This window comes from Aplysia californica, unplaced genomic scaffold, assembly GCF_000002075.1.
Source record: "Aplysia californica isolate F4 #8 unplaced genomic scaffold, AplCal3.0 scaffold00086, whole genome shotgun sequence".
NCBI classification, from domain to species: domain Eukaryota; kingdom Metazoa; phylum Mollusca; class Gastropoda; order Aplysiida; family Aplysiidae; genus Aplysia; species Aplysia californica.
This window is the reverse complement of record NW_004797356.1, coordinates 214,522-227,934: the sequence shown is the minus strand read 5'-3', so window position 1 is coordinate 227,934 and position 13,413 is coordinate 214,522. Positions and strand designations below refer to the sequence as shown.

The 13,413-nt window shown below is 40.4% G+C and overlaps 1 protein-coding gene and 1 non-coding gene across 4 annotated transcripts in view; both read left to right on the top strand.

The window, feature by feature from the left end:
• Window positions 1-3,553, top strand: part of LOC101845836 — a 5,550-nt gene extending 1,997 nt beyond the window's left edge. For all 3 annotated transcript variants that reach the window (XM_013080440.2, XM_005094616.3, XM_005094615.3), the window contains exons 2-3: window positions 65-237; window positions 1,719-3,553. In XM_013080440.2, the coding sequence (XP_012935894.1) occupies window positions 67-237; window positions 1,719-3,404 (1,857 nt within the window). In that variant the 5' untranslated portion in view covers window positions 65-66 and the 3' untranslated portion in view covers window positions 3,405-3,553. The remainder of the gene's footprint in view (window positions 1-64; window positions 238-1,718) is intronic.
• Window positions 3,554-11,317: 7,764 nt separating this feature from the next.
• Window positions 11,318-11,391, top strand: TRNAI-AAU. The gene has a single exon. It is a non-coding gene; the product is annotated as a tRNA-Ile (tRNA).
• Window positions 11,392-13,413: the final 2,022 nt, after the last annotated feature.

Sequence of the window (13,413 nt, the reverse complement as noted above, 5' to 3'; positions counted from 1 at the left end):
CAGCCGTACTTGTACGGCTAGCCACTTCGTTTGCAAAATGGTTACCTAAATATTTTTTTCACAGCCATGGCTACAACAACAAAGAAGAAGAAGCGACTCAACTATTCAGAGGAGTCGATGATTGCTGCATGTGACTGTGTCAGCAAAGGGATGATGTTAAGAGAGGCTGCAAGGACTCACGGTGTGCCGTACCCTACCTTGAGAGCACGAGTCAATGGTCGGTCATCCATAAGACAGGTAAAGTATTTAAAAATTCTCATTATGTGAAATTCTATGATTTCGTTATGTCAAACCCCATTATATTATTTATACCGGCTACCTTGGGACACCATAACATATATTTTGTTCGGTAGACGGCGGAAGCCTAGTCTTCGATTTTAGACCGCCAAGGGACTTTCACTTTTAACATGCGCACCTTGCCCATGTGAAATTCTATGATTTCGTAATGTCAAACCTCATTTCATTATAAAATACTATTTATACCGTCTACCTTGGGACACCATAATACAATGGAATCCACTTATAACGAGTCCTGAAATAACGAGAAGTCTGTTATAAAGACACTTCTTAAACCCCGTTTTTTTCCCTTCTTTATCTTTGTAAATAAAATACTGCTATTGCGCAGTCAGACAAACGTGCAAGTCGGTTATAGCGGAAGCTGCTGCTGTGCACAGCACATAGGCCATTTATATTTATGCAATATCTCGCCAGTTGAGAAACTTGTTGGTGATCTTGCGCAAGAAAGAATGGGAGAGCCCACATGTGCCAACAGGCCGGAAAGAATGAGTGGGGAGGATGTGGTATGCGCAGACAAGTAAAACGCATTGCGTGATAAACCAACCAAATCTAGATTATCTAGGCCTACCACGCCTATCACTTCTCCGATGCAGGGAGGGAGAGGTCACAACGATGTGACTGTGATGGGATGGAAGGAGCGAATGTGTGACGTGCGCAAGCAGACGGAACGCACCACAGGGTGCGGTAGGGTGGGGGACAACACAGCGGGCGAGTGAGCCTAGAGAACTTTCTTTCTGATCGCCAACTCCGAACTATCAACATCACTAGCGCCAGAGAAAGAAAGAAACCTTTGTCGATTTTGGATCTAGTAAGACCTAGAGATCATGTTGAACCAAATCATCATCAAGGAAGATTACAGAAAAAAAACCCCAGAAAACCAGACTCATAGATTCAGCCTACTGTACTATTTCTTTTAAATTTATTACAGGATCCCTTATTACGAGAATACTGCTATTATAACGCATGTTTCGTACCGGTCCTCTCCCTCTCGTTATAACAGGATTCCACTTTATATATTTTGTTCGGGTGGCGGCGGAAGCTGAGTCATTGATTTTAGACCACCAAGGGACTTTTAACATGCGCACCTTGCACACCGGGGCCCTCAGAGCTTATCCGAGAAGGCTATCATGTTATCTTACCTACCAAAAATCAGGGGTGTGGCTGAAAGACAGTAGTAAGAAGGAGCGGAGGAGTAGCGGTAGAAAGGCTGCAGAAAGAGTCAGGAGCCCACATGTTTATGCTAATTGTTTGTCTTCCCTTTTTCAGGTCCATCGTAAAGTGGTACAGGATATTGTAGTGAAATTTTAAACAATATACAATGATTAATATGTTGGTTCTTTCTCTAGGTCCAGAGTTCAGTACAGTTCAAGAAAATAAAAGTGTGGCTAATTTTAATCGGTTGCTTATTTTTCTTTCATTAGATTGACAGGACAGTGCTAAGCCGAGAACAAGAGAATCGGCTTGCTGAGTGGCTGACAGAGTCGTCAAGGCGGGGATTCAGGCGGACAAAGAAGCAGCTGCTGTCAACTGTCCAGAAATGCCTGAACTTTAATGCAGAGACCACCGTCTTCAAGGACAACATGCCTGGGGAGAAGTGGTACCGTCTGTTTCGTGAGCGTCACAAGAACAAGCTCAGCCAACAGACTCCCCTGGCACTTGGCTCACAGAGGGCTGCTGTCAACGAGTCCAAGATTCTCACCTGGTTCCAGAAGGCAAAAAAGGACATCAGTCAGGTAGACCTTACAGTGTTGGAATGCCCTGAGAGACTCTTCAACTGTGATGAGTCAGGGTTTCAGCTGGGAGGAGGGGTGAGGAAGGTATTGGCTGCTACTACAAGAACAGACAAACGAGTCTCCCAGGTGACCAACGACACCCACAAACAGGTAACAGTTCTTGTTTGCGGCAACGCCCTGGGTGAGCTCCAAGCTCCCCTTCTTATCTTCCCTGGTCAGCGCTTCACCTACAACCCTCTCGAGGGCTTTGAAGAGGCTCATATGGCCAAGTCAAGAAATGGGTGTATAGACTGTGAGATTTTGGCCAGGTGGATGGAGACTGCTTTCTGTCCTGCTGTCGCACATCTGCAGAAACCTGTCGTACTCTTTGCTGATGGCAACAGCTTTCACCTGACCCTGGAGATCCATGAGATTTGCCGGTCTCATGGCGTCATTCTGTATCAACTGCCCAGCCTCAACCATTCCAGCCGCATCGTTCAACCGCTGGACCTGACGAGCTTTAAAAACCTCAAGCATGCGTGGTATGAGGAAGTGATGAAGTACCAGGAGGACAACTCAGACACGTTGTCAAAGCAACATTTCGCCAAAGTTTTCAAGAGTGCTTGGGACAGGCGGGGGCATGATGGGGATGTTCTGGTAAATGGGTTTAGGGCTTCTGGTATCTTCCCCTGGAACCCTGATCGCTTTGACAGGACTAAACTGGCACCTCCCAGGATGTTCCAGACAGTGCAGACAGTCGACTCTACAGTGACAGCAGAGACAAATGGACCAACAGTGACAGAACCGACAAACGAACCGACGATAATAGAATATGAGGATGAAACGACAGTGACTGAGGAGCCAATAATTGAAGTGGAGCAGACAGAAATTATTATTGATCAGACTGAAACAGCTAAAGACACTGACGTTGGACCATCCGCAGCCTCCCATGACCATAACATGACTGTCCAAACTGCCTTTGACAGACTGCTACACTTGACAGCCCGAGCAGGAAGCAGTGGTCTGGTGCACTACATGACCTGCTATGACCTTGACAAGACAACAGACGAGCCAGAGCAGCAGCTTTTTTCAAAGTTGTATGGCCGTATACAGACCCAACTGGTGACTGGACTGACTGACACGAACAAAGACAAGACTGCCCACAGACCAACTATTTTTTACAACCTTCCTCTTCCAGCTCGCTGGGGCAGGAAAAAACGGACGGTCATTGACCCACCTGAGATGGTGTCCTCTGACGAGTTTAACATTTCTGAAGAAAACTTAGAAAAAAAGAGGAGAGATGAAGAGAAGAAGAAAAAGAAAAGAAAAAAGATTGACAGAGAAGAAAAGCGATTGAAAAATATAGGAGAAAAAGAAAAAAGACCTAGAGTCTAGATCTATATCTACCTATGTGGGCCTATCCTATATTCATTAGGCCCTAGATAATCTGTTTTTATTTAGTTTGAATTACGGAGTGTCTACATACACGGTAACTGGGCACCTAGTCTCAGTATCTACGTACATGACATTATCCTGTACTGTCACTTGCTGGGAAAAAAAAAGAAAGTCATACAAGCGTCTTGTTGGGCTCGCCATTGTGACCGGTGTGTGAACCTGTGCGTATGCATCACATTGTGAGAACCGGTTGGGGTCACCAAAGTTCATTCAAAGTCTTGGGCTGCGAAGTATAGGTCTCCGGAATGGGGGGAATTATTGACTATTTTTTAAAGGCACAGTCGGGGGGAGGGGTGGGGATGAAACACAGAATTCTACACTGAGTGTAGAATTCTGTCGGATGAAGGCAACACCGGATGACAAAAACTGAACTTGAAGTACTGAACTGCCCGGTTACCAAGTACGTGACACTGACACTACGTGCCCGGTTGCCAGTTACTGTGTACGTAGATATTGAAGCTACATGCCCGGTTACTGTGTACATGACACTGAGACTACGTGTCCGGTTGCCGGTTACCGTGTTCGTAGACACTGAGGCTAGGTTCCAGGTTACCGTGTACGTAGACACTCCGTTTTTATTATTTCAAAATTACCCGACTGTCTTTGTTTATTTATTCATAATAAATAATCTAGGCCTACTTTTACTTTTATACAAAGCTTTTTGCCAGAAATTGTTACCATAGCCATAATAGCCATGGAAACACTGGTCTAGGCCCTTCTACTGAGACAGAACATGTTGTAGGTCTGTGGGCATGTAGATCTTCATTGTACAGATAACTGTAGCAATTATTTGTACAATTGTGCAGCAATTGTGCGTACAATGTTGTACGGATAACTATAAAACAGAGATGTTCACACAATTGCACGGATAACCACATTGATAGGCATTGTACATATGTATAAATAACATAATAAATATTAATGTAGAAATCTACCAGAGTCTCTGATAGGTCTGATACCAAAGAGCTAGATCTAGCATCTGCGTTTGGCGCGATTTTTTTTTTTGATTTTTTGGTCCGGGAATCACAGCCGTGATTTTTTCGTTTTTCAAAAAAGACAAAACAACAAATAAGCTACTTCATAACATGAGACATGTGTTTTGATAAGTTTAAAGATGTTTTTCCATGTGTATCTATTTTCATGCAGAGAATATTACATTACATTACATACTATTCATTGCTGTTTGTCTTTTATTTTTCCCTCTTTGTTTGTGTTTTATTTTGTCGGTGTGTTAATTTTTTTTTTTATTGTTCTGATGATTTGTTTTTCTTTTGATTTCATAATTTATATCTAATATCCTTAGGTCTACTTTTTCTTGATTTTTACACTCGTTTAGGCTTAGGGCAAGGACTACTTTTGAAGTAGTGCTTGGCTTTTAGGGTTAAAACAGCCAATCTTCGGATAGGTGGACACGCCCTAATTTTAATTTTTGTGGTTATTTATCCGTGCTGTTCTAATAAAGATGTCATTCTGTTATGAAACTTTTATTTTTCACGATTTTATACACTGGGTAACTACAATAATTACAAATGATATTCTGGATGCTTAAAACAGAGCACAAGAAATTCTGGTGCTTTAGGCCTAGATTGTTGTTACCTCTCTATCAATTCAATATATATATATAATATATATATATATATATATATATATATATATATATATATTATATTATAAGATCTATATTTTATTAATTGCTATTATGTCGTCACAGAGAGTTGAAAGCTTGAAAATAAATGGCAACTTTTTGGGCAACTTTTGCCACTTTATGTGGCAACTTTTGGACAAAAATTCTAGTTTTGTTTGTTAAAGTCCCAAGAGTCAAGAGTAGGGGGTGACCTAATAAAAATACGGAGGTGATGGGGTTCTGGGGGGGGGGGGGGGCATGCCCCCCTGAATTCTACTCTTTGATGTTTTGTAGTTAGGTTGCGTCCCTGTTCTTTGTGTTGCCTATTCGGTCATCAAGGCTTACGAATTTCTTCTCTGGATGTAAACAAATGGATTGTGGATTTTAAGTTACTTTAACGAACGGAACTCAAGATCACTGATAATACTAAACTAAATCTGGAGATCTAGACTGCATTCTAGTACTGACTAACTAGAGTCTAGCTAGAATCTACGATTTAGATCTCATCATCATCATCCTGTGCCAGATCTGCGACAGACATCGGCGATCATGGTTTTCCATTCATCAGTCCTTTGCTCGGATGCTCTCAAAAAAGCTACGTTTCCCTGATCTTTCCCTGTTACTAGTTACTGTTACCCATTTGTTTAGGTTTCCTAAGTATGTTGTTCTGTGCCTACCCCTGCCAGGCCTGCCTCGCTTGCCCTCAATTTTGCCAGTGAGAGCTAGATGTTCAAGACCCTTATTATGTCTATTCAGGTGTCCCAAAAATTGCATTTGTCGTTTCCTGATTGTTTTTAACATTGAGCGTACCAGTACCACGTGGGCTTCATCAAGCACTACCTCATTTGATTTCTTTTCCTTCCACGATACTCTTAGCAGTCTCCTAAGAAACCACATTTCTGTTGCTTCTATTTCATTTTCACCGTCTTTAGTGATTGTCCAGCATTCACAGTAATCACAGCCATAGATATATATAGAAGGGTTGATCAAACATAGCATTTCAGGACTTTCATTTTGGTGTTCATTGAGATGTTTCTATTTGTCAGGATTGGGCTCATTTTATTGAAACTTGCCTTATAGGCTACTGTCCCTAGCACAAAAATCACCTTGACCCGTCACTAATTGCAACAGAATTTCTGTTTGCGGTAAACTGTTTATTGTGATGCCAAGATACACTGTACAAAATTATACCAAAATCGGATGAGGCATAATGGTGTAATTAGGCTTTCAATGACGTCACAATAACATAACATACATAGGATAAGTAATACTTAACACACCCCCGTCGTGTCGCATCTCATATTAAAGCTTGGAATCTTGTCTTTTTAATTAGAAAGCTACATTTGTGATTATTTATGACCAGAGTGAGCTATTTGCGGATATCGTAAAGTTACATTAAGTATGACACTCAGTCATTAAGACAAAATATAATTAGAAAGGCACTATTTTAAGTTTTGGACCATGATGACTATACATCGACATGAATTACATAAATACATGTAGTACAGTGACACGTGGAACAGGTTAAAATGCGTTAATAAACATATGATATCTACTATTTCACAATAAGAAAAGTGGGCTACATGTAAGTATCCTCTGTACAAAACTAATGTTTTGTGAATTGAGGCAGCGGATACCATGGCACTGTGCACATGCTTGTGAGCGTTCCAGTCCATGTTTCCGACAGGAGCAGCGTCGGGTGTCACAGTTGTCCTTGTAGGTACATAGCAAATTTTCAGAAGGTCTGGTGGTGCTGCCAACAAGGTGGTCATGATGGGAACATAATGGCTATCCTCATATTTCCATCCCCATTCTGCGGGATTAAGCGTAACATTTCTCATCCACTGTTGCACCTGAAGAAACACTCTTAGGCTTTGATACTTAGATGCAACTGATGTCGGAGGAAGTGCACGGTCCTGTATAAATGTTGTGGCTGTTGCAACTTTTATGCAGAAGGCACGATGGTGTAGTTTCTCCTCAAGACTTTCTTCTGGTTTTCCATTGTACAGAAGCACAACGGCTTTCTTGCCTGAAGCAGCAACGCTTAAGGCAGATTGGTTTGTCATAAAATCTGTACTGAAGATTCTAAGAGCATCATTTTGTTGGAACTTTTTCAAAGTAGTGCCTTTCCCGATACCGAATGGTCTTGAGGTGGTGTCACAGCCAGAGAAGGAATGGAGAAAGAGCGAATTAATTGTTTAATATCCCATTGCTCCATTTTTAAGCTGGGATATTTTTGTTCGAGTAGAAATAATGTTATGAGCAAGTTCTTCAGCATAAGGTGCTAACAGAAGGAGAATATCTGTATCTTCTCCTATTACAGCGGTATCTTTGTGCTGCGCACACTTAATTCCTGCTTGGACAATCTTAAAGTCAGCATCACATTTGCTGTACATGACAATGTGTCCTCTGTCTTCACGCACTGACCTGAGGGCATTGATAAAAATGTTGCTTATTTTCTTTGTTGACAAGAAAAAGATCCTTTGAAGATTGGAGAACCATGTCTAACTTAAAATGAACAGCTTGTCCTGTAATTCCTTTGGCTATTTTGAGCTGTGTCATATCTTTTGTCGAGAGTCTAGACAAATATCCATAAAAAAACAAAGGTTGCGTTTGGATAACTCCTGCTGACATAAGAAGCATATTATGTCTCGATAATACTAATGAAGGTGCTCCCTCGTTGCCAGGGAATGTGCTGCAGTAAAGACCCTCCATCAAACGACGATCTGCAGGTTAGCTGGTGATGGCAGATCAGGCGTAATCATTGTCCTTGATTTCCTAAGTTCTTCTAGCAGAGCTGATTTTTTGGATTAATGAAGGATATTCAGACAATGACAAGGGGTAGCTGTAAAGGTCGCGTTTAAAAATCTCTATCTTGTCTTCATATTTTGAAGTTGCAGCTGTCACAAATCTCTGAAACAACAACTGAGAATCAATAGTCACAGGGTCGTGGTTACTCTATAGAGCTGTCTTTGCAGCCATTACAACAACTTTGTCTTTTTTATTCAAGGACAATTCTGAGACTGATCCACCTTCCATTTTGCTGAGAATAGTTTGACCAACATCTTGTGCTTTGTCAACGTTGGCAGCTGTTTCTGCAACCACCCCCGTAACGATATTTCTCAGACTAGCGTCTTCAGCCAACGGATTTCTCTCAGAAAGAAACTTGGTAACATCCATCATATCCTGGGCATCCTTTGCCGATCTCGATGGACTCAGTTCTTTGTGCTGTTCACTTGAGAGACGCAAAGTGCCTGTCACTTTTTGCATGGCGTTATTTAGTTCTGCGCAAGCTGGCATTGACAGAAGCCACGTTGCAGTCTGTGATTTGCTGATTCCCCTGCCTTTTGTCAGTCCCCCGGTTGATTTGACACTTCACATTCACATTTGTTCAATGGCTAAATCTGAAGAAAGTCCTGGCTTAAAGTTCAAGAGATCACTTCGCCGAATTACATGATGGCCGTCCGAAAAACTCTTATAGATATGAGGGTGAGTCTCTCCTAGCTGGTTCATCATCTGGAGGTACAAGAATGCTAATTGTGTGTATAAATTGTAATGGTGTCCTGCCGCACCTAGATAGGGTAACATTTGGTGAACAGTAGAAAGATGTAAAAGCCAGTTGCTCGTTCTCTCTCTGCTTTAAGAGATATCTTTAAGATGTCAACCATTGCCATACATTGAAGCCACACTTTGTTCGTTCTACTGATGAGAGTACTTGCGTGATCTTCGACTTTTTTCGCCAAACCAAGAAGAAGTTCATTGCCCTTCAGATCATTGACAGACAACTTGTTTGCCAAAAGTTGTTTGTATAAAGTTAATAAAACCTGCAAGTCTTTATTCGATGCCAGTGAATCAGGTGTTGCGGCATCGATGTTTTGAAAAAATATCTGGTAGAGAGTAATTTTCACTTGAACCTTCAGGGCTAGACTGAGTATCTTCGACTTCTAGTGAGATGCCCGATGCACGCGAGGAAGCTCATTTCCACATGAAGCGGTCCTAAACACAGCAAACTGGAGCGGAGTTCACTATTTTCAGGCTCGCCTTCAACGATTTTCAACACTTTCCACCACAAAGGCTGGTCAAATGTTATAATTGGTGTTTTGTTGTGTTATTTTGCATGGGGACCACAAGAACGATCGTGCCGGTTAAAATGAAGACTATACAATGCGAGGAACAAAAGAACAACAAATTCATTATCTATTCCAGACTGTAGGCCTTTCTGAAATTACACACACACACACACACACACACACACACACACACACACACACACACACATACACACACACACACACACACACTAACGCAGGCACGCAGTCACATACAAATAATACAAACAATGCCGAAAACTAGTATGAATGAACGACTGAGATATCTAGATCTAGACTCAAGTCATTTCTACATGTACTTAAATTAGACATAGATCTAGATCCAAACCCATGGACCTATTGATCTACTAAAATAAGTATTTCATAGAAACACTCTTTTGTTTTTTAACCATAACGGGTTTCCATACTTTAGCGCACACGTCTGTGTGTAAGCACAGGCGTTTGTTTGTTTTTGTTGATTTTAAAACCTACATGAGGGAACAAAGCAATTCTTTCGATATATCTTATTTCTACAACTCATATTAAAATTGCATATTACACAAAAAGGCACATCTGGCTTTAAACTTCTGCGAAAATGCGTCAATTATCTATTAGGGTTAAGTGTTTCACGGGAAGAAAGGTGTCAAGGTTTCCAGTTTCCAGGAAAAGTTGATCACTTTTCGTGGAATGCCCGGATGTAAACACGCAAAAACGTCTTTTTAGTTATGGAAACCCTCGAGGGTTAGAACAGAAATTGGTCAGTAGAAAATGACCAATATCTGAGAAAAGCCAGACCCTAAACAGGTATAATTTATGGTGGGTGTTCAGGACACCCTTTTCTACCACTTCGCGTCGGAATAATTTCTGTTGCAATTAGTGACGGGTTATTTCGTCTGGACAGTGGACTATTAGTCGTTGTAGTTCTCCTTTCTGTGGAACGTTTGGCGTCAGATGTTATCATATCCTAGATGTTTCAACTGTTGGACTTGTTTGATCTTTTCACCTTTGCTAATGAGATTGCATTAACTAGGGTTTGCTGCTTTTTTAAATATTATTATCATGCATTTAGATCTACTGACACTTTTTAAAAAGGTCACAACGGAACAAATGGGAAGGTCGAATCCACACACAGACACGTACGGAAAAAACAGCAATTATTATAATTAAATAGGTCTATTTTTACTTATGCACCCACACACAGATGCATTGATTTGAGGGCTAGGCCTAAACTGCCATCATTTATGCAGTTGAACACACATATTATATGGCCACTAAAACCCTTGCAAATCAATTGTTTTCAAGTACATGTAACAATCCTAATAGTAATTACCTAAACATCAAATAATTGTGAAATGAATGGCAGCCCCCCCCCCGGATTCTTTTACCCCCTGACACCCCCCGTGTTGTTAAAATCAAGTAAAAACTATTTTCAAACATCAATCTAACTCAATAACTAGAATCTAGATTCTAGATTTTCTAGATCTATTGATTTGTGGCAAAAATGAAGGCCATAATATTCGTGTTCAGCATACAAAACACTAGAGAGATCTAGAAATCTAGACCTAGAGATCTAGAGATCTAGATCTGGATCTATTAGATCTAGCTAGTCTAGAAAAAAAATGTATGAAACGTGAACATGAGACTATTGAGACGAGAGCATAAGTAAAAGAGAAATATCAATAGATCTAGATCTATTATTATAATTATTATTATTGGCCCCTCCGTCACATTATTCGGTAAGATTGAAGAATACCGGACCAGCGGACTGACTTTGCCTATGTGTCAACCTTAGGAATTCATTATTTTCCCCAGTTTTTATCTCTCAATGGAGAATCTCGGACCTGTAGATCTATTCATAAAATTTTGTCCCCTCCCCACCCACCCCACATTCCTGCGCAATAATGTATAGCTATCTACGAGTGGTCCTGTATTTTTCAATCTTCCCCATTATTCCTTATCTTATTAAATATAACGTAATGTATACTTTGCTAGGACTAGGATATATTAAAAGTTCTAAGCTCCTTGATACTTTGTAATCTTTTCTTAGGACTTAGGAGGTACAAATAAAAAGATTTATGTCCCCTGTTTGCAATGAGCTGATCACAGCGTTATGATTCGTAGCACGTTCCGATTTGTAAGGTGGCCGGTTAGCTCAGTTGGTTAGAGCGTCGTGCTAATAACGCGAATGTCATGGGTTCGAGCCCCATATTGGCCAGCGATAAATTTTTTGTCTTTTTTTTCCCCTTAATTTTTGTGATGGTCATGCTCTTTATTGTTTATGAAAAGCATGTCGAACAGATTTTTTTTGCTTTTCAACTGTTGTGAGTAATGTTGAAAACTCAATAAACTTCACGTTTTAATTTAAATCTGCGTCATGTGTTTTAAATGTGTAAATAAAACTGCTCCTTTTTATCTACAAGTACAAGAACTTATCAGTAATATATATAAGCCAGGGAGAAACCAAAGATCATCAAACGATAACACCCTACTTGTGACACCTGTAAAATCATACAAATCATATGGAGAGAGATCTTTCTCATATCTTGGTCCATTTATGTGGAACAGATTACCCATGAAACTAAGACAAATAAAAACACTTGATAGCTTCAAAAGACATCTTAAACATTTTCTGTTCGTACAGGCCTATCCTTCATAAGCTTTTAACGTTATTTTTAATTATAGTTGTTCTGTTCCTATGTCTGGATGAAAATAGTCTCTGTGTGTGTGTGTGTGTGTGTGTGTGTGTGTGTGTGTGTGTGTGTGTGTGTGTGTGTGTGTGTGTGTGTGTGTGTGTGTGTGTGTGGTTTTTGAAAAATGGGTATTCCAATGTAAAGCGCATTGAGCTACTTTTTTTTAAATGCGCTATATAAATGTTATATCTTATTCTGGCACTTCGGAAAATTGTGGCACATCTTGATGACTTCTTCGACACAACGGAGAGAGCATTGAACATAGCAAGTTGTGCGACGTAGATGCTGTGGTGAAGATGTGCAGGTTAAACCAAACCAAAAAACGAAACGAAACAAAAATAAATAAATTTTAAAAAATAAATAAAAAATAATTGAAAAATGTCCCCATACCAAAGATTCTCTTCCTTGCAATGCATGTACAAGATTCTCTTCCTCGCAATACATGTACCTTGGTAGTAGAAATGTCCGGAGCACCGGGGGAACAGCGACTCTATTTTTAAAAACAGGAAAAAATGTGTCCGGGGAACAGCGACTGCCCTAAGCGAGTACCGGTACCCTGTTGTGATGGTATTGATGATGGTATCGATACACCTGCGGCCTGCCAAAAAGATTTTTCCATAAACATTTAAAACTATGTCTAATCGTAAAAATAATATCAAATTCGGAACCAGCGTGTCCAAATTATCAAAATAACTCGCGGATGACCGTTTTTCTTGCTGGATATAGAAGATCACAAAAAGAAGTATTATTTTTATATAGATCTAGATTCTACAAAGATTGCATCCTAGATCTAGTAGTATGTTCCTATCACAAAGAGGACAGACAACAGTATAATAGGACCCCCCCCCCCCCCACCTCAGTGTGAAGTGACACGTGGGGTGCTTTGACGCAAAATTCCTTTGAAGTTTGCCGCCACGCGGGGTTAAACTTTGCGCGCAGAATTTTCAAAATAATTATTGCTGCTAAAAACTGATTTCATTTTCGAAATCGGCGTATCAAAATAAGCAAAGTGGCTCACGTGGAACCTGATTTGATGCCATATTTTAAAACTGGAGCAAACTTTGTTTTTCAATTGTCTATTTTCAATCTAAAGTTATGTATCAAGGTCACCCAGTGCGTTGTAAGTGCATCTGACCAGAGAGATCTGACGTCAAAGCTGTTTGTTAGGACTACACACTGCACGCACACTAGGTATCTACTATCTACTACCTACTGCACAGTCACTGTACAGTGTACAGTATGGCGACTTGGTCGAAAGACACTTATTCTCTTTATTGACATGTAGTGGCCTACAGATCCCTCAGATGTCTGTGCACGATTAAGTCCAGAGACTACAATAACAAATTATTAAGAGAGGGCGTAGGGAGAGTTTGTGTCATTAGAATTTAGCAACTAATAACTCCGTGTTCCTCTTTTTTTACGTTTGTTAAATAACAACACACAGAAAACAGGCAAATTGTTTCGAAGAGTCATCTGGCACAAGAAAAAGGGATCTCCCCCAATTGAAAGGGAATTGGACACTATAAATCGGAATGTGTAAACAGAAT